The 25,624-nt window shown below is 52.5% G+C and overlaps 1 protein-coding gene across 1 annotated transcript in view; it reads left to right on the top strand.

Annotated features, from left to right (window-relative positions):
• Positions 1 to 25,624, top strand: part of LOC119956634 (peroxisomal membrane protein PMP34-like) — a 40,500-nt gene that overhangs the window by 5,257 nt on the left and 9,619 nt on the right. Inside the window, exons 3-5 of the mRNA XM_038783974.1 lie at positions 12,127 to 12,243; positions 23,214 to 23,359; positions 24,535 to 24,630. Of these exons, the coding sequence (XP_038639902.1) occupies positions 12,127 to 12,243; positions 23,214 to 23,359; positions 24,535 to 24,630 (359 nt within the window). The remainder of the gene's footprint in view (positions 1 to 12,126; positions 12,244 to 23,213; positions 23,360 to 24,534; positions 24,631 to 25,624) is intronic.

The raw sequence follows: 25,624 nt of genomic DNA, 5'->3' as shown, positions 1-25,624 counted from the left end.
AGGGGGTCCCCAGGGAGTGGGTCAGTATTTACAGGGGGTCCCCGGGGAATGTGTCTATACAGGGGTCCCGGGGGAGTGGAAGTGTCCTGAGTGTCAGTATTACAGGGGTCCCCGGGGAGTGTGTCAGTATTTACAGGGAGTCCCCGGGGAGTGCGTCAGTGTTTACAGGGGTCCCTGGGGAGTGTGTCAGTATTTACAGGCGGTCCCCGGGGTCTGTGTCAGTATTTACAGGGTGTTCCCGGGGAGTGTGTCAGTATTTACAGGGGGTCCCGGGGAGTGTGTCAGTATTTACAGGGGATCTCCGGGGAGTGCGGCAGTATTTACAGGGGGTCCTCTGGTAGTGTGTCAGTATTTACAGGGTGTTCCCGCGGAGCGTGTCAGTCTTCACAGGGGGTCCCCGGGGAGTGTGTTAGTATTTACAGGGGTCCCCGGGAGTGTGTCAGTATTTACAGGGGGTCCCGGGGAGTGTGTCAGTATTTACAGGGGGTCTCGAGGAGTGTGTCAGTATTTACAGGGGGTCCCGGGGAGTGTGTCAGTCTTTACAGGGGGTCCCCGGGAAGTGTGTCAGTATTTACAGGCGGTCCCCGGGGAGTGTGTCAGTATTTACAGTGGGTCCCCGGGGAATGTGTCAGTATTTACAGAGGGTACCTGGGGAGTGTGTCAGTATTTACAGAGGGTACCTGGGGAGTGTGTCAGTGTTTACAGGAGTGTCCCCGGGAAGTGTGTCAGTATTTATAAGGGGTCCCCGGGAGTGTGTCAGTATTTACAGGGGGTCCCCGCGGAGTGTGTCAGTATTTACTTAGGGGTCCCCGGGGAGTGTGTCAGTATTTACAGGAGAGGCCCCGGGGTGTGAGTCAGTATTTACAGGAGTGTCCCCGGGGAGTGTGTCAGTATTTACAGGTGGTACGCGGGGAGTGTGTCAGTATTTACAGGAGGGTCCCCAGGGAGCGTGTCAGTATTTACTGGAGGGTCCCCAGGGAGCATGTCAGTATTTACAGGGGGTCCCCGGGGAGTGTGTCAGTATTTACAGAGGTCCCCTGGGAGTGTGTCAGTATTTACAGGGGGTCCCCGGGGAGTGTGTCAGTATTTACAGGGGGTCCCCAGGGAGTGTGTCAGTATTTACAGGGGGTCCCCAGGGAGTGTGTCAGTATTTACAGGGGGTCCCAGGGGAGTGTGTCAGTATTTACAGGGTGTCCCCGGGGAGTGTGTCAGTATTTACAAGGTGTTCCTGGAGAGTGTCAGTATTTACAGGGGGTCCCCGGGGAGTGTGTCAGTATTTACAGGGGGTCCCCAGGGAGTATGTCAGTATTTACAGGTGGTCCCCGGGGAGTGTGTCAGTATTTACAGGGGTCCCCGGGGAGTGTGTCAGTATTTACAGGGGGTCCCCAGGGTAGTGTGTCAGTATTTACAGGGGGTCCCCGGGGAGTGTGTCAGTATTTACAGGGGGTCCCCGGGAGTGTGTCAGTATTTACAGGGGGTCCCCAGGGAGTGTGTCAGTATTTACAGGGGGGTCCCCAGGGGAGTGTGTCAGTATTTACAGGGAGTCCCCGGGGAGTGTGTCAGTATTTAAAAGGTGTTCCTGGAGCGTGTCAGTATTTACAGGGGTCCCCGGGGAGTGTGCCAGTATATACAGGGGGTCCCGGGGAGTGTGTCAGTATTTACAGGGGGTCTCCGGGGAGTGCGGCAGTATTTACAGGGGGTCCTCTGGTAGTGTGTCAGTATTTACAGGGTGTTCCCGGCGGAGTGTGTCAGTCTTTACAGGGGGTCCCCGGGGAGTGTGTCAGTATTTACAGAGGGTCCCCGGGGAGTGTGTCAGTATTTACAGGGGTTACCCGGGGAGTGTGTCAGTATTAACAGGAGAGTCCCCAGGGAGTGTGTCAGTATTTACAGGGGTACCCGGGAGTGTGTCAGTATTTACAGGGGGTCCCGGAGAGCGTGTCAGTATTTACAGTGGTCCCCTGGGAGTGTGTCAGTATTTGCAGGGGTCCCCGGGGAGTGTGTCAGTATTTACAGGGGGTACCCGGGGAGTGTGTCAGTATTTATAGGGGGTACCCGGGGAGTGTGTCAGTATTTACAGGGGGTACCCGGGGAGTGTGTCAGTATTAACAGGAGAGTCCCCGGGGAGTGTGTCAGTATTTACAGGAGGGTCCCCAGGGAGCGTGTCAGTATTTACTGGAGGGTCCCCAGGGAGCATGTCAGTATTTACAGGGGGTCCCCGGGGAGTGTGTCAGTATTTACAGAGAGTCCCCTGGGAGTGTGTCAGTATTTACAGGGGGTCCCCGGGGAGTGTGTCAGTATTTACAGGGGGTCCCCAGGGAGTGTGTCAGTATTTACAGGGGGTCCCCAGGAGTGTGTCAGTATTTACAGGGGGTCCCAGGGGAGTGCGTCAGTATTTACAGGGTGTCCCCGGGGAGTGTGTCAGTATTTACAAGGTGTTCCTGGAGAGTGTCAGTATTTGCTGCGGGTCCCCGGGGAGTGTGTCAGTATTTACAGGGGCTCCCCAGGGAGTATGTCAGTATTTACAGGTTGTCCCCGGGGAGTGTGTCAGTATTTACAGGGCGTCCCCGGAGTGTGTGTCAGTATTTACAGGGTGTCCCCAGGGTGTGTGTCAGTATTTACAGGGGGTCCCCAGGGAGTGTGTCAGTATTTACAGGGGGTCCCCGGGAGTGTGTCAGTATTTACAGGGGGTACCCGGGGAGTGTGTCAGTATTTACAGGGAGTCCCCGGGGAGTGTGTCAGTATTTAAAAGGTGTTCCTGGAGCGTGTCAGTATTTACAGGGGTCCCCGGGGAGTGTGCCAGTAGATACAGGGGGTCCCGGGGAGTGTGTCAGTATTTACAGGGGGTCTCCGGGAGTGCGGCAGTATTTACAGGGGGTCCTCTGGTAGTGTGTCAGTATTTACAGGGTGTTCCCGGCGGAGTGTGTCAGTCTTTACAGGGGGTCCCCGGGGAGTGTGTCAGTATTTACAGAGGGTCCCCGGGGAGTGTGTCAGTATTTACAGGGGTTACCCGGGGAGTGTGTCAGTATTAACAGGAGAGTCCCCAGGGAGTGTGTCAGTATTTACAGGGGGTACCCGGGGAGTGTGTCAGTATTTACAGGGGGTCCCCGGAGAGCGTGTCAGTATTTACAGTGGTCCCCTGGGAGTGTGTCAGTATTTGCAGGGGGTCCCCGGGGAGTGTCAGTATTTACAGGGGGTACCCGGGGAGTGTGTCAGTATTTATAGGGGGTACCCGGGGAGTGTGTCAGTATTTACAGGGGGTACCCGGGGAGTGTGTCAGTATTAACAGGAGAGTCCCCGGGTAGTGTGTCGGTATTTACAGGGGGTCCCCGGCGTGTGTGTCAGTATTTACAGGGGGTCCCCGGGGTGTGTGTCAGTATTTACAGGGGTTCCCCGGGGAGTGTGTCAGTATTTACAGGGTGTTCCTGGAGAGTGTCAGTATTTACAGGGGGTCCCCGGGAGTGTGTCAGTATTTACAGGGGGTCCCCAGGAAGTGTGTCAGTATTTACAGGGGGTCCTAGGGGAGTGCGTCGGTATTTACGGGGTCTCGGGGAGTGTGTCAGTATTGACAGGGTGTTCCTGGAGAGTGTCAGTATTTACAGGGGGTCTCTGGGGAGTGTGTCAGTATTTACAGAGGGTCCCCAGGGAGTGTGTCAGTATTTACAGGGGGTCCCCAGGGAGTGTGTCAGTATTTACAGGGGGTCCCCGGGGAGTGTGTCAGTATTTACAGGGGGTCCCCGGGGAGTGTGTCAGTATTTACAGGGAGTCCCCGGGGAGTGTGTCAGTATTTACAGAGGGTCCCCGGGGAGTGTGTCTGTATTTACAGGGGGTCCCCAGGGTGTGTGTCAGTATTTACAGGGGGTACCCGGGGAGTGTGTCATTATTTACAGGGAGTCCCCGGGGAGTGCGTCAGTGTTTACAGGGGGTCCCTGGGGAGTGTGTCAGTATTTACAGGCGGTCCCCGGGGTCTGTGTCAGTATTTACAGGGTGTTCCCGGGGAGTGTGTCAGTATTTACAGGGGGTCCCCGGGGAGCATGTCAGTATTTACAGGAGTGTCCCCGGGGAGTGTGTCAGTATTTACAGGAGGGTCCCGGGGAGCGTGTCAGTATTTACAGGGTGTCCCCGGGAGTGTGTCAGTATTTACAGGAGGGTCCCCGGTGAGTGTGTCAGTATTTACAGGAGGGTCCCCGGGGAGTGTGTCAGTATTTACAGGGAGTCCCCGGTGAGTGTGTCAGTATTTACAGGAGGGTCCCCGGGGAGCGTGTCAGTATTTACAGGGGGTCCCCGGGGAGTGTGTCAGTATTTACAGGGGGTCTCCGGGGAGTGTGTCAGTATTTACAGGGGGTCCCCTGGTAGTGTGTCAGTATTTACAGGCGGTCCCCGGGGAGTGTGTCAGTGTTAACAGGAGTGTCCCCGGGGAGTGTGTCAGTATTTATAAGGGGTCCCCGGGAGTGTGTCAGTATTTACAGAGGGTCCCCGCGGAGTGTGTCAGTATTTACTTAGGGGTCCCCGGGGAGTGTGTCAGTATTTACAGGAGAGTCCCCGGGGTGTGAGTCAGTATTTACAGTGGGTACCCGGGGAGTGTGTCAGTATTAACAGGAGTGTCCCCGGGGAGTGTGTCAGTATTTACAGGGGGTCCCCAGGGAGTGTGTCAGTATTTACAGGGGGTCCCCAGGGAGTGTGTCAGTATTTACAGGGGGTCCCCAGGAAGTGTGTCAGTATTTACAGGGGGTCCTAGGGGAATGCGTCGGTATTTACGGGGTCCCGGGGAGTGTGTCAGTATTGACAGGGTGTTCCTGGAGAGTGTCAGTATTTACAGGGGGTCTCTGGGGAGTGTGTCAGTATTTACAGGGGGTCCCCAAGGAGTGTGTCAGTATTTACAGGGGGTCCCCGGGGAGTGTGTCAGTATTTACAGGGGGTCCCGGGGAGTGTGTCAGTATTTACAGGGAGTCCCGGGGAGTGTGTCAGTATTTACAGAGGGTCCCCGGGGAGTGTGTCTGTATTTACAGGGGGTACCCGGGAGTGTGTCAGTATTTAAAAGGTGTTCCTGGAGAGTGTCAGTATTTACAGGGGGTACCCGGGGAGTGTGTCAGTATTTAAAAGGTGTTCCTGGAGAGTGTCAGTATTTACAGGGGGTACCCGGGGAGTGTGTCATTATTTACAGGGAGTCCCCGGGGAGTGCGTCAGTGTTTACAGGGGGTCCCTGGGGAGTGTGTCAGTATTTACAGGCGGTCCCCGGGGTCTGTGTCAGTATTTACAGGGTGTTCCCGGGGAGTGTGTCAGTATTTACAGGGGGTCCCGGGGAGTGTGTCAGTATTTACAGGTGATCTCCGGGGAGTGCGGCAGTATTTACAGGGGGTCCTCTGGTAGTGTGTCAGTATTTACAGGGTGTTCCCGCGGAGTGTGTCAGTCTTTACAGGGGGTCCCCGTGGAGTGTGTTAATATTTACAGGGGTCCCCGGGGAGTGTGTCAGTATTTACAGGCGGTCCCGGGGAGTGTGTCAGTATTTACAGGGGGTCTCCGGGGAGTGCGGCAGTATTTACAGGGGGTCCTCTGGTAGTGTGTCAGTATTTACAGGGTGTTCCCGCGGAGTGTGTCAGTCTTTACAGGGGGTCCCCGGGAAGTGTGTCAGTATTTACAGGCGGTCCCCGGGGAGTGTGTCAGTGTTAACAGGAGTGTCCCCGGGGAGTGTGTCAGTATTTATAAGGGGTCCCCGGGTGTGTGTCAGTATTTACAGAGGGTCCCCGCGGAGGGTGTCAGTATTTACTTAGGGGTCCCCGGGGAGTGTGTCAGTATTAACAGGAGTGTCCCCGGGGAGTGTGTCAGTATTTACAGGGGGTCCCCGCGGAGTGTGTCAGTATTTACTTAGGAGTCCCCGGGGAGTGTGTCAGTATTTACAGGAGAGTCCCCGGGGTGTGAGTCAGTATTTACAGTGGGTACCCGGGGAGTGTGTCAGTATTTACAGGGGGTACCCGGGGAGTGTGTCAGTATTTACTTGGGTGTCCCCGGGGAGTGTGTCAGTTTTTACAGGGGGTCCCCAGGGAGTGTGTCAGTATTTACAGGGGGTCCCTGGGGAGTCTTGTCAGTATTTACATGCGGTCCCCGGGGAGTGTGTCATTACTGTATTTACAGGGGGTCCCCGTGGAGCATGTCAGTATTTACAGGGGGTCCCCGGGGAGTGTGTCAGTATTTACAGGAGGGTCCCCGGGGAGTGTGTCAGTATTTACAGGAGGGTCCCCGGGGAGTGTGTCAGTATTTACAGGAGGGTCCCCGGGGAGTGTGTCAGTATTTACAGGATGGTCCCCGGGGAGTGTGTCAGTATTTACAGGAGGGTCCCCGGGGAGTGTGTCAGTATTTACAGGGGGTCCCAGGTAGTGTGTCAGTATTTACAGGGGGTTCCCGGGGAGTGTGTCAGTATTTACAGGGGGGACCCCGAGCAGGGGTCAGTATTTACAGGAGGGTCCCCGGGGAGCGTGTCAGTATTTACAGGGGGTCCCCGGGGAGTATGTCAGTATTTACAGGAGGGTCCCCGGGGAGTGTGTCAGTATTTACAGGAGGGTCCCCGGTGAGTGTGTCAGTATTTACAGGAGGGTCTCCGGGGAGTGTTTCAGTATTTACAGGGAGTCCCCGGTGAGTGTGTCAGTATTTACAGGGAGTCCCCGGTGAGTGTGTCAGTATTTACAGGGGGTCTCCGGGGAGTGTGTCAGTATTTACAGGGGGTCCTCTGGTAGTGTGTCAGTATTTACAGGGTGTTCCCGCGGAGTGTGTCAGTCTTTACAGGGGGTCCCCGGGGAGTGTGTCAGTATTTACCGGGGTCCCCGGGGAGTGTGTCAGTATTTACAGGGGGTCCCGGGGAGTGTGTCAGTATTTACAGGGGGTCCTCTGGTAGTGTGTCAGTATTTACAGGGTGTTCCCGCGGAGTGTGTCAGTCTTTACAGGGGGTCCCCGGGAAGTGTGTCAGTATTTACAGGCTGTCCCCGGGAGTGTGTCAGTGTTAACAGGAGTGTCCCCGGGGAGTGTGTCAGTATTTACAGGGGGTCCCCGCGGAGTGTGTCAGTATTTACTTAGGGGTCCCCGGGGAGTGTGTCAGTATTTACAGGAGATTCCCGGGGAGTGTGTCAGTATTTACAGGGGGTACCCGGGGAGTGTGTCAGTATTTACTTGGGTGTCCCGGGGAGTGTGTCAGTTTTTGCAGGGGGTCCCCGGGGTGTGTGTCAGTATTTACGGTGGGTCACCGTGGAGTGTGCCAGTATTTACAGGGGTGTCCCCAGGGAGTGTGTCAGTATTTACAGGTGGTCCCCGGGGAGTGTGTCAGTATTTACAGGGGGTCCCTGGGGAGTCTGTCAGTATTTACATGCGGTCCCCGGGGAGTGTGTCAGTATTTACAGGGGGTCTCCGGGGAGTGTGTCAGTATTTACAGGGGGTCCCCTGGTAGTGTGTCAGTATTTACAGGGTGTTCCCGCGGAGTGTGTCAGTCTTTACAGGGGGTCCCCGGGAAGTGTGTCAGTATTTACAGGGGTGTCCCCGGGGAGTGTGTCAGTATTTACAGGGGGTCCCCAGGGAGTATGTCAGTATTTACAGGAGGGTCCCCGGGGAGCGTGTCAGTATTTACAGGGGGTCCCCGGGAGTGTGTCAGTATTTACAGGAGGGTCCCCGGGGAGCGTGTCAGTATTTACAGGGGGTCCCCGGGAGTGTGTCAGTATTTACAGGAGGGTCCCCGGGGAGTGTGTCAGTATTTACAGGGGGTCCCCGGGGAGTGTGTCAGTATTTACAGGAGAGTCCCCGGTGAGTGTGTCAGTATTTACAGGAGGGTCCCCGGGGAGCGTGTCAGTATTTACAGGGGGTCCCCGGGGAGTGTGTCAGTATTTCAAGGGGGTCTCCGGGGAGTGTGTCAGTATTTACAGGGGGTCCCCTGGGAGTGCGGCAGTATTTACAGGGGGTCCTCTGGTAGTGTGTCAGTATTTACAGGGTGTTCCCGCGGAGTGTGTCAGTCTTTACAGGGGGTCCCCGGGAAGTGTGTCAGTATATACAGGCGGTCCCCGGGGAGTGTGTCAGTATTTACAGTGGGTCCCCGGGGAGTGTGTCAGTATTTACAGCGGTTACCCGGGGAGTGTGTCAGTATTTCCAGAGGGTTCCTGGGGAGTGTGTCAGTGTTAACAGGAGTGTCCCCGGGGAGTGTGTCAGTATTTATAAGGGGTCCCCGGGAGTGTGTCAGTATTTACAGGGGGTCTCCGCGGAGTGTGTCAGTATTTACAGGGGGTCCCCGGGGTGTGTGTCAGTATTTACAGTGGGTACCCGGGGAGTGTGTCAGTATTTACAGGGGGTACCCGGGGAGTGTGTCAGTATTTACTTGGGTGTCCCCGGGGAGTGTGTCAGTTTTTACAGGGGGTCCCCGGGGTGTGTGTCAGTATTTACGGTGGGGCACCGTGGAGTGTGTCAGCAATTACAGGTGGTCCCTGGGGAGTGTGTCAGTATTTACAGGGGGTCCCCGTGGAGTGTGTCAGTATTTACAGGAGGGTCCCCGGGGAGCGTGTCAGTATTTACAGGGAGTCGCCGGTGAGTGTGTCAGTATTTACAGGAGGGTCCCCGGGGAGTGTGTCAGTATTTACAGGAGGGTCCCCGGGGAGTGTGTCAGTATTTACAGGAGGGTCCCCGGGGAGTGTGTCAGTATTTACAGGGGGTTCCCGGGGATTGTGTCAGTATTTACAGGGGGGACCCCGAGGAGGGGTCAGTATTCACAGGGGGTCCCCGGGGAGTGTGTCAGTATTTACAGGAGGGTCCCCGGGGAGTGTGTCAGTATTTACAGGGAGTCCCCGGTGAGTGTGTCAGTATTTACAGGAGGGTCCCCGGGGAGTGTGTCAGTATTAACAGGAGTGTCCCCGGGGAGTGTGTCAGTATTTACAGGGGGTACCCGGGGAGTGTGTCAGTATTAACAGGAGTGTCCCCGGGGAGTGTGTCAGTATTTACAGGTGGTACCCGGGGAGTGTGTCAGTATTTACTTGGGTGTCCCCGGGGAGTGTGTCAGTATTTACAGGGGGTCCCCAGGGAGTGTGTCAGTATTTACAGGTGGTCCCCGGGGAGTGTGTCAGTATTTACAGGGGGTCCCTGGGGAGTCTGTCAGTATTTACATGCGGTCCCCAGGGAGTGTGTCAGTATTTACAGGGGGTCCCCAGGGAGCGTGTCAGTATTTACAGGGGGTCCCCGGGGAGCATGTCAGTATTTACAGGAGTGTCCCCGGGGAGTGTGTCAGTATTTACAGGGGGTCCCTGGGGAGTGTGTCAGTATTTACAGGAGGGTCCCCGGGGAGTGTGTCAGTATTTACAGGAGGGTCCCCGGGGAGTGTGTCAGTATTTACAGGAGGGTCCCCGGGGAGTGTGTCAGTATTTACAGGAGAGTCCCCGGGGAGTGTGTCAGTATTTACAGGATGGTCCCCGGGGAGTGTGTCAGTATTTACAGGAGGGTCCCCGGGGAGTGTGTCAGTATTTACAGGGGGTCCCAGGTAGTGTGTCAGTATTTACAGGGGGTTCCCGGGGAGTGTGTCAGTATTTACAGGGAGTCCCCGGTGAGTGTGTCAGTATTTACAGGAGGGTCCCCGGGGAGTGTGTCAGTATTTACAGGAGGGTCCCCGGGGAGTGTGTCAGTATTTACAGGAGGGTCCCCGGGGAGTGTGTCAGTATTTACAGGAGGGTCCCCGGGGAGTGTGTCAGTATTTACAGGAGGGTCCCCGGGGAGTGTGTCAGTATTTACAGGGGGTCCCAGGTAGTGTGTCAGTATTTACAGGGGGTTCCCGGGGAGTGTGTCAGTATTTACAGGGGGACCCCGAGCAGGGGTCAGTATTTACAGGAGGTCCCCGGGGAGTGTGTCAGTATTTACTGGAGGGTCCCCGGGGAGTGTGTCAGTATTTACAGGAGGGTCTCCGGGGAGTGTGTCAGTATTTACAGGGAGTCTCCGGGGAGTGTGTCAGTATTTACAGGGTGTTCCCGCGGAGTGTGTCAGTCTTTACAGGGTGTCCCCGGGGAGTGTGTCAGTATTTACAGGGGTCCCCGGGGAGTGTGTCAGTATTTACAGGGGGTCCCGGGGAGTGTGTCAGTATTTACAGGGGGTCTCCGGGGAGTGTGTCAGTATTTACAGGGGGTCTCCGGGGAGTGCGGCAGTATTTACAGGGGGTCCTCTGGTAGTGTGTCAGTATTTACAGGGTGTTCCCGCGGAGTGTGTCAGTATTTACAGGGGGTCCCCGGGAAGTGTGTCAGTATTTACAGGTGTTCCCCGGGGAGTGTGTCAGTATTTACAGTGGGTCCCCGGGGAGTGTGTCAGTATTTACAGCGGTTACCCGGGGAGTGTGTCAGTATTTACAGAGGGTACCTGGGGAGTGTGTCAGTGTTAACAGGAGGGTCCCCGGGAGTGTGTCAGTATTTACAGGGGGTCCCCGGTGAGTGTGTCAGTATTTACAGGAGGGTCTCCGGGGAGTGTGTCAGTATTTACAGGAGGGTCCCCGGGGAGTGTGTCAGAATTTACAGGAGGGTCCCCGGGGAGTGTGTCAGTATTTACAGGAGGGTCCCCGGGGAGTGTGTCAGTATTTACAGGATGGTCCCCGGGGAGTGTGTCAGTATTTACAGGAGGGTCCCCGGGGAGTGTGTCAGTATTTACAGGGGGTCCCAGGTAGTGTGTCAGTATTTACAGGGGGTTCCCGGGGAGTGTGTCAGTATTTACAGGGGGGACCCCGAGCAGGGGTCAGTATTTACAGGGGGTCCCCGGGGAGTGTGTCAGTATTTACTGGAGGGTCCCCGGGGAGTGTGTCAGTATTTACAGGAGGGTCTCCGGGGAGTGTGTCAGTATTTACAGGGAGTCCCCGGTGAGTGTGTCAGTATTTATAGGGAGTCCCCGGTGAGTGTGTCAGTATTTACAGGAGGGTCTCCGGTGAATGTGTCAGTATTTACAGGGGGTCCTCTGGTAGTGTGTCAGTATTTACAGGGTGTTCCCGCGGAGTGTGTCAGTCTTTACAGGGGATCCCCGGGGAGTGTGTCAGTATTTACAGGGGTCCCCGGGGAGTGTGTCAGTATTTACAGGGGGTCCCGGGGAGTGTGTCAGTATTTACAGGGGGTCTCCGGGGAGTGCGGCAGTATTTACAGGGGGTCCCCTGGTAGTGTGTCAGTATTTACAGGGTGTTCCCGCGGAGTGTGTCAGTATTTACAGGGGGTCCCCGGGGAGTGTGTCAGTATTTACAGGCGGTCCCCGGGGAGTGTGTCAGTATTTACAGTGGGTCCCCGGGGAGTGTGTCAGTATTTACAGAGGGTACCCGGGGAGTGTGTCAGTATTTACAGTGGAGTCCCCGGGGAGTGTGTCAGTATTTACAGGGAGTACCCGGGGAGTGTGTCAGTATTTACAGGCGGTCCCCGGGGAGTGTGTCAGTATTTACAGGGGGTCCCTGGGGAGTGTGTCAGTATTTACAGGGGGTCCCTGGGGAGTGTGTCAGTATTTACAGGGAGTCCCCGGGGAGTGTGTCAGTATTTACAGTGGGTCCCCGGGGAGTGTGTCAGTATTTACAGGGGGTCCCTGGGGAGTTTGTCAGTATTTACAGGGAGTCCCCGGGGTGTGTGTCAGTATTTACAGTGGGTCCCCGGGGAGTGTGTCAGTATTTACAGCGGTTACCCGGGGAGTGTGTCAGTATTTACAGAGGGTACCTGGGGAGTGTGTCAGTGTTAACAGGAGTGTCCCCGGGGAGTGTGTCAGTATTCATAAGGGGTCCCCGGGAGTGTGTCAGTATTTACAGGGGGTCCCCGGTGAGTGTGTCAGTATTTACAGGAGGGTCTCCGGGGAGTGTGTCAGTATTTACAGGGAGTCCCCGGTGAGTGTGTCAGTATTTACAGGAGGGTCTCCTGTGAATGTGTCAGTATTTACAGGAGGGTCTCCGGGGAGTGTGTCAGTATTTACAGCGAGTTACCGGTGAGTGTGTCAGTATTTACAGGGGGTCCCCGCGGAGTGTGTCAGTATTTACAGGGCGTTTCCGGGGAGTGTGTCTGTATTTACAGGAGGGTCCCCGGGGAGTTTGTCAGTATTAACAGGGGGTCCCTGATCTCTGCTGTGGCCGTGTCTGTCCAGCTGTTCAATGGGGTTTGTTTTGTGTTCCAGGTGTTGTCAATGTTCTTGTTACCACTCCTCTCTGGGTAGTGAATACCCGACTCAAACTGCAGGGGTCAATTCTCCAGAATGAGGACGTCCAACAGACCAACTATACAGGCATTCTGGGTAAGCACTCTGTTGCCATGTCACCACAAGGTTTCCCAAACCTCCAGTTCCTGCCCTTGAATTGTTTTCTGATGTTCGTCAACTCTCCATTTCTTAATGGAGTGATTTCTGTTACAGGGACGCTCGTCTGCCTGACCTGCTGCTTGCACCATTTTCTGTTTCTGGCTCACTGCTTTGTTTCAGGTGTACGATGAGTGTTGAAAATTTTAATACAGGTTGTGTTATGTGTCTGTTGTAGTCAAGGGTTAAGGTGTTAATAGCTGCGCAGGCTGTGTGTCACTCATGGGAGGGTCTGGGTCTGTGTTTAATTTTGGTTTCAGCCCTGCCCTGTGTCTGTTTTTAGTTTTTAGAGCTCTGCTCTGTGTTCTGAGGAAAAGAGTTGTGTTTCTCAGACTGAAAGCTTCTCGCCAAGGACATTGTGAATGCATCTGTAAGCCACTGAGTGTTAACCTTATTAATAAGTGGTACTACCGGAGGTTTAAGAGACGCACAAGCTGGCTCTCGCTGCAATGCTCTACCTTCTGCCCCTTTTCTTAGTACCACCGATTATTTTTCCTCCAAAACTCACGCAATTATTGTAAAAGGATCTCGTGTGTCTGAAATGCCCCAAACCTTGAGGGTAAGGAGGCTGAGAGCAGAAGTTCTTCAGCGGAGACTGAGGCCTCTCCAAGCTCACTGGAAGGTAGCATTTTCGGGATTGGGGTCTCCTCCCTCCAGTTATGGCAGCTGAGTACTCAGCGACTGTGACCTCGCACCCTTCCCTGCATTTTGTTGTTTTGTCACGAGGGTCTGCTGACCCCACCCACATCCCGGAGGTAAGACCCAGCACTATTAGCGGGTCAGAAATTTGGTGAGCACGTGTCCACTGTCATTGAGGATTATATAAAATTTTACAAAACCCGAGTCAGTCTCACCTTCCACAATGTGGGAGGCCCTCGAGGTGGTCCTTAGAGAGAGGGGGGTAATGGACAGACGGACGGAGATTACCTCGTATAGAGCGCATTTGGTGAGGACAGCGAGGGTGGAGCAGCAGAGGTTGGCGGACTCCATTTTTGCGGAGACCACCAGTACTCACTTGATCATCAAGGAGTTACTGGCAAACAAGAAAAAAGTTGCAGCCATAGTTTGAACATAAGAACTAGGAGCAGGAGTAGGCAGCACGGTAGCATTGTGGATAGCACAATGGCTTCACAGCTCCAGGGTCCCAGGTTCGATTCCGGCTTGGGTCACTGTCTGTGCGGAGTCTGCACATCCTCCCCGTATGTGCGTGGGTTTCCTCCGGGTACTCCGGTTTCCTCCCACAGTCCAAAGATGTGCAGGTTAGGTGGATTGGCCATGATAAATTGCCCTTAGTGTCCAAAATTGCCCTTAGTGTTGGGTGGGGTTACTGGGTTATTGGGATAGGGTGGATGTGTTGAATTTGGGTAGGGTGCTCTTTCCAAGAGCCGGTGCAGACTCGATGGGCCGAATGGCCTCCTTCTGCACTGTAAATTCTATGATCTATGATCCGGCCCCTTGAGCCTGCTCCACCATTCAATGAGATCATGGCTGATCTTTTGTGAACTCAGCTCCACTTTCCGGCCTGAACACCAGAACCCTTAATCCCTTTATTCTTCAAAAAACTATCTATATTTACCTTAAAAACATTTAATGAAGGACCCTCAACTGCTTCACTGTGCAAGGAATTCCATAGATTCACAACCCTTTGAGTGAAAAAGTTCCTTCTAAACTCAGTCCTAAATATACTTTCCCTTATTTTGAAGCTATGCCCCCTAGTTCTGCTTTCATCCACCAGTGGAAACAACCTGCCTGCATCTATCCTATCTATTCCCTTCATAATTTTAAATGTTTCTATAAGATACCCCCGCATCCTTCTAAATTCCAACGAGTACAGTCCCAGTCTACTCAACCTCTCCTCGTAATCCAACTCCTTCAGCTCTGGGATTAACCTAGTGAATCTCCTCTGCACACCCTCCAGTGCCAGTACGTCCTTTCTCAAGTAAGGAGACCAAAACTGAACACAATACTCCAGGTGTGGCCTCACTAACACTTTATACAATTGCAACATAACCTCCCTAGTCTTAAACTCCATCCCTCTAGCAATGAAGGACAAAATTCCATTTGTCTTCTTAATCACTTGTTGCACCTGTAAACCAACTTTTTGTGACTGATGCACTAGCACACCCAGGTCTCTCTGCGCAGCGGCATGCATTAATATTTTATCATTTAAATAATAATCCCGTTTGCTGTTATTCCTACCAAAATGGATAACCTCATATTTGTCAACATTGCATTCCATCTGCCAGACCAGATCCAAATCCCTCTGCAGACTTCCAGTACCCTCTGCACTTTTCGCTTTACCACTCATCTTAGTGTCATCTGCAAACTTGGACACATTGCCCTTGGCCCCCAACTCCAAATCATCTATGTAAATTGTGAACAATTGTGGGCCCAACACTGATCCTTGAGGGACACCACTAGCCACTGATTGCCAACCAGAGAAACACCCATTAATTCCCACTCTTTGCATTCTATTAATTAACCAATCCTCTATCCATGCTACTACTTTACCCTTAATGCCATGCATCTTTATCTAATGCAGCAACCTTTTGTGTGGCACCTTGTCAAAGGCTTTCTGGAAATCCAGATATACCACATCCATTGGCTCCCCATTATCTACTGCACTGGTAATGTCCTCAAAAAATTCCACTAAATTAGTTAGGCACGACCTGCCCTTTATGAACCCATGCTGCATCTGCCCAATGGGAGAATTTCTATCCAGATGCCTCGCTATTTCTTCCTTGATGATAGGTTCCAGCATCTTCCCCATTTAAGCTCACTGGCCTATAATTACCCGCTCTCTGCCTACCTCTTTTTTAAACAGTGGTGTCACGTTTGCTAATTTCCAATCCACCGAGACCACCCCAGAGTCTAGTGAATTTTGGTAAATTCAAATTTACAAGTGCATTTGCAATTTCTCTAGCCATCTCCTTTAGCACTCTGGGATGCATTCCATCAGGTCCAGGAGACTTGTCCACCTTTAGCCCCATTAGCTTGCCCATCACTACCTCCTTAGTGATAACAATCCTCTCAAGGTCCTCACCTGTCATAGCCTCATTTCTATCAGTCACAGGCATGTTATTTCTGTCTTCCACTGTGAAGACTGACCCAAAAAACCTGTTCAGTTCCTCAGCCATTTCCTCATCTCCCATTATTAAAACTCCCTTCTCCTCCTCTAAAGGACCAATATTTACCTTAGCCACTCTTTTTTGTTTTATATATTTGTAGAAACTTTTACTGTCTGTATTTATATTCTGAGCAAGTTTACTCTCATAATCTATCTTACTCTTCTTTATAGCTTTTTTAGTAGCTTTCTGTTGCCCCCTAAAGATTTCCCAGTCCTCTAGCCTCCCACTAATCTTTGCCACTTTGTATGCTTTTCCTTCAATTTGATACTTTCCCTTATTTCCTTCGATATCCACGGTCGATTTTCCCTCTTTCTACGGCCCTTCCTTTTTGTTGGTATAAACCTTTGATGAGCACTGTGAAAAATCGCTTGGAAGGTTCTCCACTGTTCCTCAACTGTTCCACCATAAAGTCTTTGCTCCCAGTCTACCTTAACTAGTTCTTCTCTCATCCCATTGTAATCTCCTTTGTTTAAGCTCAAAACACTAGTATTTGATTTTATCTTCTCACCCTCCATCTGTATTTTAAATTCCACCATATTGTGATCGCTCCTTCCGAGAGGATCCCTAACTATGAGATCATGAATCAATCCTGTCTCATTACACAGGACAAGATCTAGGACTGCTTGTTCCCTCGTAGGTTCCACTATAGGGAAACTATAGGGATAGTAGGGAAACTATCACGGATACATTCTATAAACTCCTCCTCCGATTAGCAGGGGGCGAAGTCAGTTGCGACACTCGTGGGACACGTTTTCTGAATACCGGGAGACGGCCAGTCGGCTTCATGTCCACCAGCTGGAACGGTAGGAGGCCGCCCGGCAGATCAGACACATCCGCAATTCGAGTGGTGACCTTGTTTCCACCTCTCCTCGAGTTAATGCAGCTTCTGAATCTTTTTACCGTGATCTTTATAGATCGGAGCCTCCTCTGGATGGATCGGTCATGTCTGACGTTTTGGACGGCCTACCTATCCGACTGTCAAGGCGGAGAGGGAATCCCCGTGACACTCTGGTGAAATTTTAAAATGATGTGATCTGGGTTGATGTGATCTGGCAAAATCCCTGGTCCGGATGGATTTCCGATTGAGTTCTATAAGAAGCTCTCGGAGCTGCTGGTGCCTTTAATTCTGGACATGTTCAATGATTCCCTATCCCGGGGATCGCTGCCGTCCACCTAACGCAGGCCTCTCTTCTCTCTGCTTCTTAAAGAGGGACAAATACCCGACAGAGTGTAGTTCGTTCCGTCCTATTTCACAGTTGAATGCGGACGTCCCGCTCGTCACTAAGGTATTGGCCCGTCAGCTCGAGCCTTGCCTCCCAAATATAACCTTGAAGGATCAGACGGGCTTCGTAAAGGGCTGACAATTGATGTCCAGTTGACGGCGCTGTTAAACATTGTCCTTTTCCCCTCCGCGATACCGAGAGGGAGGTGATTGTATCTCTGGATGCTGAAAAGGCATTTGATAGTTTGGAGTGGGAGCATTTATTTGAGATTCTTGAGGCTTGGCTTTGGCTATAAATTTATTTCTTGGATTCGTCTTGTTGTATAAAGCCCACATATCCTGAACTCTGATTATTTTCCTTTGAATAGGAGTACAAGGCAGGGCGTCCACTGCCCCACTCCTGTTTGCCCTGGCCATAGAGCCACTCACTATAGCGCTGAGGTCCTGTATTAGTGGAGGAGGATTAATCAGAGAGGGGTGGAGCATGGGTGTCCCTTGACGATTTACTTATCCATATTACGGATCCAGTATCCTCTATGGACAAGATAATGATGTTCCTTCGTACTTTTGGCTCCTTTTCTGGACACAAGTTGAACTTAGACAAGAGTGAGATGTTTCCTGGTCAACCACCCTGGGAGGGGAGACCAACTGGGGACACTCCCTTTTCACTAAGACCGCTTTCACAGTCTGGGGGTCCGGGTGGCCAGCAACTGGGCCTCACTTCATTAATTTAACTTCAGGATGAAAACAGACTTGCAGAGGCGGGACAACCTCCACCTGTCCTTGGTGGGGGCTGGTTTAGCTCAGTGGGCAAAACCTCTGTTTTGTGATGTGGAGCGAGACCAGCAGTGTGGGTTCAATTCCCCCTACCGGCTGAGGTTATTCATGAACGCCCCGCCTTCTCAACCTTGCCCCTTGCCTGAGGTGTGGTGACCCTCAGGTTAAATCACCGCCAGTCAGCTCTCTCCCTGAAAGGGGAAAAGTAACCTAAGGACTACGGTGACTTGACCTTATCCTGGGCCGGTAGGGTGTGCTCCCAAGATCTTTATTTTTCTCCTAAAATTGTTTTTGTTAAGGTCAATAAATTAATCTCCTCCTTTATTTGGGCAAGTAGGACCCCCAGAATCCATGGGTCCGGTGGCTTGGCCCTCTCTGTGGATCAGGTGGCTGGGTCCGGTGGCTTGGCCCTCTCCCTGGGTCCGGTGGCTGGGTCCGGTGGCTTGGCCCTCTCCATGGGTCCGGTGGCTGGGTCCGGTGACTTGGCCCTCTCCATGGGTCCGGTGGCTTGGCCCTCTCCATGGGACCGGTGACTTGGCCCTCTCCATGGGTCCGGTGGCTTGGCCCTCTCCATGGGTCCGGTGGCTTGGCCCTCTCCATGGGTCCGGTGGCTTGGCCCTCTCCATGGGTCCGGTGGCTGGGTCCGGTGGCTTGGCCCTCTCCATGGGACCGGTGGCTTGGCTCTCTCCATGGGTCCGGTGGCTTGGCTCTCTCCATGGGTCCGGTGGCTTGGCCCTATCCATGGGTCAGGTGGCTTGGCCCTCTCCATGGGTCCGGTGGCTTGGCTCTCTCCATGGGTCCGGTGGCTTGGCCCTATCCATGGGTCAGGTGGCTTGGCTCTCTCCATGGGTCCGGTGGCTTGGCCCTATCCATGGGTCAGGTGGCTTGGCTCTCTCCATGGGTCCGGTGGCTTGGCCCTCTCCATGGGTCCGGTGGCTTGGCCCTCCCCGTGGGTCCGGTGGCTTGGCCCTCTCCGTGGGTCCGGTGGCTTGGCCCTCTCCATGGGACCGGTGGCTTGGCCCTCTCCATGGGTCCGGTGGCTTGGCCCTCTCCATGGGTCCAGTGGCTTGGCCCTCTCCATGGGACCGGTGGCTTGGCCCTCTCCATGGGACCGGTGACTTGGCCCTCTCCATGGGACCGGTGGCTTGGCCCTCTCCATGGGACCGGTGGCTTGGCCCTCTCCATGGGACCGGTGGCTTGGCCCTCTCCATGGGACCGGTGGCTTGGCCCTCTCCATGGGTCCGGTGACTTGGCCCTCTCCATGGGTCCGGTGGCTGGGTCCGGTGACTTGGCCCTCTCCATGGGTCCGGTGGCTGGGTCCGGTGACTTGGCTCTCTCCATGGGTCCAGTGGCTTGGCCCTCTCCATGGGTCCGGAGGCTTGGCCCTCTCCATGGGTCCAGTGGCTTGGCCCTCTCCATGGGTCCGGAGGCTTGGCCCTCTCCATGCGTCCGGTGGCTTGGCCCTCTCCATGGGTCCGGAGGCTTGGCCCTCTCCAATGTTTTGTTTTTCCGGGCAGTAGATGTTCTGACGATAGGGCAGCACGGTATCACAGTGGCTTCACAGCGCCATGGTCCCAGGTTCGATTCCCTGCTGGGTCACTGTCTGTGCGGAGTCTGCACGTTCTCCCCGTGTCTGCGTGGGTTTCCTCCCGGGTTCTCCGATTTCCTCCCACCGTCCAAAGACATGCAGGTTAGGTGGATTGGCCATGCTAAATTGTCCTAATAGCTGTGAAGCAATTGCGCTATCCACAATGCTACCGTGCTGCCCTTGGCAACAAATGGAAGCGAGCTCCTGCAATGCCTCTTCTCTCTGTGCAGTAATTACTGCACCGTTGCCTTTCTCCCATTTGATTCTGCTCCGATCCATTGGTGGCCTCGGTTACACAGCATTACAAGCTCCTTTCCCTGTCTTCGCCAGTCTCCATTATCAACAATCACTGAGTGCTGAATTTGGGTGCATTTGAGTGCTATAGTGAGAGTTTGGTGACTGAGGGAGTGCTGAATTTGGGTGCATTTGAGTGCAATAGTGAGAGTTTGGTGACTGAGGGAGTGCTGAATTTGGGTGCATTTGAGTGCAATAGTGAGAGTTTGGTGACTGAGGGTTCATTTTTATCTAAAATCTAGTCTTTCTTTTATTTAGTTAATTAACTTAAAAGTTGCTGTTTGGTTCAGAAGAAGGTGAATTTTTAATCAGCTTTAAACAAAGGTTCTACTTGTAGCTACTTGCAGCTGGAGCTTGTTAATTAATTAAATGGCTCAGAAGGGAAGGGGGGAGAATAGGAAAGTAATAGTGATAGGAGACTCAATGGTTAGGGGAATAGATAGAAGATTCTGTGGTCGCGAGCGAGACTCCTGGAAGGTATGTTGCCTCCTGGGTGCCAGGGCCAGGGATGTCTCGGATCGTGTCTTCAGGATCCTGAAGGGGGAGGGGGAGCAGCCAGAAGTCGTGGTGCACATTGGTACCAATGACATAGGTATGAAAAGGGGTGTGGATGTAATAAACGAGTTTAGGGAGTTCGGCTGGAAGTTAAAAGCCAGGACAGACAGAGTTGTCATCTCTGGTTTGTTGCCGGTGCCACGTGATAGCGAGGCTAGGAATAGGGAGAGAGTGCAGTTGAACACGTGGCTGCAGGAATTGTGTCGGAGGGAGGGCTTCAGGTGTTTGGATAATTGGAGCGCATTCTGGGGAAGGTGGGACCTGTACAAGCAGGACGGGTTGCATCTGAACCAGAGGGGCACCAATATCCTGGGAGGGAGGTTTTCTAGTACTCTTCGGGAGGGTTTAAACTAATTTGGCAGGGGAGCCGGTCTTGTAGTCCAGCAACTAAGGTAGCCGATGTTCAGAATGTCAAAGCGCGTAGTGAGGCAGTGGGGAAGGTAACACTGACAAAAGAGAGTACATACAGGCACAGAGATGGGTTGAAGTGTGTATACTTCAACGCAAGAAGCATCAGGAATAAGGTGGGTGAACTTAAGGCATGGATCGGTACTTGGGACTACGATATGGTGGCCGTCACGGAAACTTGGATAGAAGAGGGGCAGAAATGGTTGTTGGGGGTTCCTGGTTATAGATGTTTCAACAAGATTAGGGAGGATGGTAAAAGAGGTGGGGGCTGCATTGTTAATTAGAGATAGTATAACAGCAGCAGAAAGGCAGTTTGAGGAGGATCTGCCGACTGAGGCAATATGGGTTGAAGTCAGAAATAGGAAAGGAGCAGTCACCTTGTTGGGAGTTTTCTATAGGCCCCCCAATAGCAGCAGAGATGTGGAGGAACAGATTGGGAAACAGATTTTGGAAAGGTGCAGAAGTCACAGGGTAGTAGTCATGGGTGACTTCAACTTCCCAAATATTGAGTGGAAACTCTTTAGATCAAATAGTTTGAATGGGGTCGTGTTTGTGCAGTGTGTCCAGGAAGCTTTTCTAACACAGTATGTGGATTGTCCAACCAGAGGGGAGGCCATATTGGATTTGGTACTTGGTAATGAACCAGGGCAAGTGATAGATTTGTTAGTGGGGGAGCATTTTGGAGATAGTAACCACAATTCTGTGACTTTCACTTTAGTAATGGAGAAGGATAGGTGCGTGCAACAGGGCAAGGTTTACAATTGGGGGAAGGGTAAATACGATGCTGTCAGACAAGAACTGAAATGCATAAGTTGGGAACATAGGCTGTCAGGGAAGGACACAATTGAATGACTAGAGCGAGGGTAGGTCTGATTAAGGACAGTAGCTGGAGATTGTGTATCGAGTCTGAAGAGATAGGAGGAGCACTTTTCTTCAGTATTTACGAATGAGAGGGGCCATATTGTTGGAGAGGACAGTGTGAAACAGACTGGTGAGCTTGAGGAGATACTTGTTAGGAAGGAAGATGTGTTGGGCATTTTGAAAAACCTGAGGATAGACAAGTACCCCGGGCCTGACGGGATATATCCAAGGATTCTATGGGAAGCAAGAGATGAAATTGCAGAGCTGTTGGCAATGATCTTTTCGTCTTCGCTGTCAACAGGGGTGGTACCAGAGGATTGGAGAGTGGCGAATGTTGTGCCCCTGTTCAAAAAAGGGAATAGGGATAACCCTGGGAATTACAGGCCAGTTAGTATTACTTCGGTGATAGGCAAAGTAATGGAAAGGGTCCTGAGGGATACGATTTCTGAGCACCTGGAAAGGCACTGCTTGATTAGGGATAGTCAGCACGGATTTGTGAGGGGTAGGTCTTGCCTTACAAGTCTTATTTGATTTCTTTGAGGAGGTGACCAAGCAGGTAGATGAAGGTAAAGCAGTGGATGTAGTGTACACGGATTTTAGTAAGGCATTTGATAAGGTTCTCCATGGTAGGCTTATGCAGAAAGTAAGGAGGCATGGGATAGTGGGAGATTTGGCCAGTTGGATAACGAACTGGCTAACCGATTTGACATTTAAGTCTCGGGAGGGGAAGAGTCTGGACAGGTTTGGGGACCTGTTAGTGGACGGGCAGTTCGCAGTTTTAAATAGTTGGCTGAGAAATTTCAACTACCTGGCTCCACTCTTTTCAAATACACGATTTTTCTCACAACTTTTACGCCTTTCCTTTGGCACCTTTGGCCCTCTTCCCTGTTGAAGAGGATTCTGTCTCTGGCCAGGCCTGACGAAGGGACTATTTTGGGCATATACGGCCATGTCCTACAGCGGATTCTGTTTGTTGAGTGAGGTGAGGATGAAATGGGAGGTGCATTGGGTTCCATTGGAGTGAGGCCTTCATGGTCAGCTCTTGTGCTCTGGTCAATCTGATTAAATTCAAGGTCTTGCATGGGACCCAGCTGACCAGGGCTAGCAGTGCGCGGCGTCTTCTCTGGGTTTGAGTATCAGTGTGAGCGCTGCTCCCCTGGGCTGTCTAACCGTACACGTATGTTCTGACCCTGCCCAAGTTGATGGGCTTCTGGGCCTGTCCAACAGATCCTCCGGGTAGATTCAGATCCATGCCTGCTGGTGGCCACATTGGTACAGTCTGGGTGAAGGAGGATGTCCTCGCCTTTGCCTCGTTGATAGACCGGAGGTGAATTCTGTTTGGCTGGAGATCCCCCACTCCGCCCAGGGCCTCTGCTTGGCTGGGTGACCTGATGACAGCTCTGTATTTGGAGAAGGTCAGGTTCACTATCAGGGGACGGTGGTGAGTTTCCACCTGAGATGTAAGCCAATCATTTCCTTTTTTTAAAAAATTTAGATTACCCAATTATTTTTTCCAATTAAGGGGCAATTTAGCATGGCCAATCCACCTACTCTGCACATTTTTAGGTTGTGGGGGCGAAACCCACGCAGACACGGGGAGAATGTGCAAACTCCACACGGACAGTGACCCAGAGCCGGGATTCGAACCTGGGACCTCAGCGCCGTGAGGCGGTTGTGCTAACCACTAGGCCACCGTGCTGCCCTATCATTTCCTTTTTTAAGGAGTGAGTCAGCGTCAGCTGTTAGGGTTTAGTTTAGTTTTTATGTCAAAGTTCATTAGGTGTGGTGTGTGTATTTTAGTATTTTTTCCGATCTCTTGTGTCTTTGTTCCAGGTGGTATGAATATTGTTTAATAAATGGTTTCCTATTATAAATTGGAGATCTGGTCCGATACCCTAGCCAGTGTGTTGACCTCTTGGGTGACTTCTCATGTTGGGTGATGCCCGATCTTCCACACAACCCTAGCTGACCTCTGAACTTTCTGGTCACTGCTGGGTGTGCCCAGCACTGTCCATTAACTTTCTCCGGCCTCCAGCGCCTTGCTTCCTGATGTTGGTTTCTCCTTCATCTGTTCCAGATGCCATGAGCCAGATTGTGAGGAAAGAAGGAGTTCTGGCTCTGTGGAGCAGCACCATCCCATCTCTCCTCCTCGTCTTCAATCCGGCCATCCAGTTCATGTTCTACGAGGGCCTGAAGCGACATTTGATGAGGGGACGGACTGAAGTAAGGACTCGAGGGTCGGAAACGTGTCTCATGGGGTGGCACGGTGGTCAGCACTGCTGCCTCACTGCACCAGGGCCCCAGGTTCGATTCCCCGCTGGGTCGCTGTCTGTGTGGAATCTGCACTTTCTCCCCGTGTCTGCGTGGGTTTCCTTCAGTTGCTCCGGTTTCCTCCCACGGAGCAAAGACGTGCTCTTAGGTGGATTGGCCGTGATTAAAATTGCCTGTTAGTTTCCCTAGATGTGCAGGTTAGGTGGTGTTACAGGGATAGGGAAGGGGAGTGGGGAGTGGGCCGTGATAGAATGCTTTTCAGGAGGGTCGGTGGAGACTTGATGGGCTGAATGGCCTCTTTCTGCACTGTCGGGATTCTATGATTCTATAAACCTGGTCTCGGTAATGGTGACCATGAAACTACCATCGATTGTTGTTAAAAACCCATTTTGTTCACTAATGTCCTTTAGGGAAGGAAATCTGCCGTCCTTACCTGGTCTGGCCTACATGTGACTACAGACCCACAGCAATCTGGTTGACTCTTAACTGCCCCCGAAATGGCCGAGGAAGACACTCAGTTCGAGGGCAATTACGGATGGGCAATAAATGCTGGCCTGGCTCATTAAAGAAGAAGAAAAAGGAGGCTCGGTGACCCCTCCCCCCGGGAATTTAGGATTCTGTTTCCGACTGAGAGCCAGAGAATTATCTTTGAGAGGGGCAGTCAGTGAGAGTGCAATCGGACTCTGCTCTGATGGTCAGTCACCTCTGAGAAATGGCCAATCAACCATGCTTCATCGGATCGCCCAGCACCTGGGAAGCTCCCTCCCTGCCTCCCTCCCCCAACCTCCCCAGCCAACGTGTGTGTTTTTAGGGAGGACTGGGAGAAATCTTGTCAAAATTGTCCCAGATTTGAGCCGGCTTCGTGTTCTGGTCACATGCCAAAATAGAAAATGCCTCCACCTTGGGATCTGAGTGGGCTGCCTGGGGAAAGCTCTGTGTTTGGGGCCTGTGGAGCTGTGCGTGTCCCCAGCTGGGGCTAGGGTTTTGCCCAGAGAGCAGACTGGGCTGGTTTTGGGGTGAGGTCTCGGGCCTGTGCCCAGAGTACAGTGTGAGGCTGATGATTAAATTCGGGCCCGGTTTGCCATGTGGTGACCATGCTTCAGCATATTCTCTTTCTGTATTATCAGCTTCTCTCACTTGAAGTCTTCATCATCGGAGCCATTGCCAAGGCCATCGCAACCACAGTGACCTACCCCCTACAGACAGTGCAGTCCATACTGCGGGTAAGTGAGCCAATGTTCCTCAGTTGGCAGTGCCCTATTGCCTTGGCCCCTTATTGGTGCTGCCGTTGCTGAAATCTGAACTCTGAGAAAATTCTAGAAGCAGCAGCTGTTCACGGTGGCCACCCCCACCATGTGATGTACCACATGACTCCAGGTCACATGATCTGCGCCTCCGAGTCCAGACATTTCTGGCTTACCCTAAAAATTCAAAATGGAGAGCTCTGGGCCTCTGTATCCCTGGGACTACCCCAGTTGTGGTGAATAAGCCTGAGCAAGGTCTCAGTGCAGGTGCACCCTGACCTCTGAGTCAAAGGTCATAGGTTCAGGTTTCACTCCAGAGATCAAAATCTAGGCCAGCACCCGGGTCGCACCCCACCGGAGGTGCTTTTCTGTTTAATAAGGCAGTAAATCAAGCATGCCCTTTTGACTGTCCGCAAAGCATCTTATGGTTCAACTTGGAAAAGATCATGGAAGTCTCCCCAGTTTCCTGGCCAATACTTGTCCCTCAAGCATCTCTTTGTTTGTGGACTCCTGTTGTGCTTATATCCAGCAGCCATGTTTTCCTTCATTGTGCAGTTCTGGTCGCCACATTATAGGAAGGATGTGGAAGCTTTGGCGAAGGTTCAGAGGAGATTTACTAGGATGTTGCCTGGTATGGAGGGAAGGTCTTACGAAGAAAGGCTCAGGGAATTGAGGTTGTTTTCGTTAGAGAGGAGAAGGCTGAGAGGTAACTTAATAGAGACATATAAGATAGTCAGACGGTTAGATAGGGTAGACAGTGAGAGTCTTTTTCCTCGGATGGTGATGACCAACACGAGGGGACATAGCTTTAAATTGAGGGGTGGTAGATATAGGACAGATGTCAGAGGCAGTTTCTTTACTCAGAGAGTAGTAGGGGTGTGGAACGCCCTGCCTGCAACAGTAGTAGACTCGCCAACTTTAAGGGCATTTAAGTGGTCACTGGATAGACATATGGATGAAAATGGAATAGTGT

This window comes from Scyliorhinus canicula, chromosome 23, assembly GCF_902713615.1.
Source record: "Scyliorhinus canicula chromosome 23, sScyCan1.1, whole genome shotgun sequence".
NCBI classification, from domain to species: domain Eukaryota; kingdom Metazoa; phylum Chordata; class Chondrichthyes; order Carcharhiniformes; family Scyliorhinidae; genus Scyliorhinus; species Scyliorhinus canicula.
Note: the sequence above shows the minus strand (reverse complement) of the source record. Positions and strands in the feature narration are given on the sequence as shown.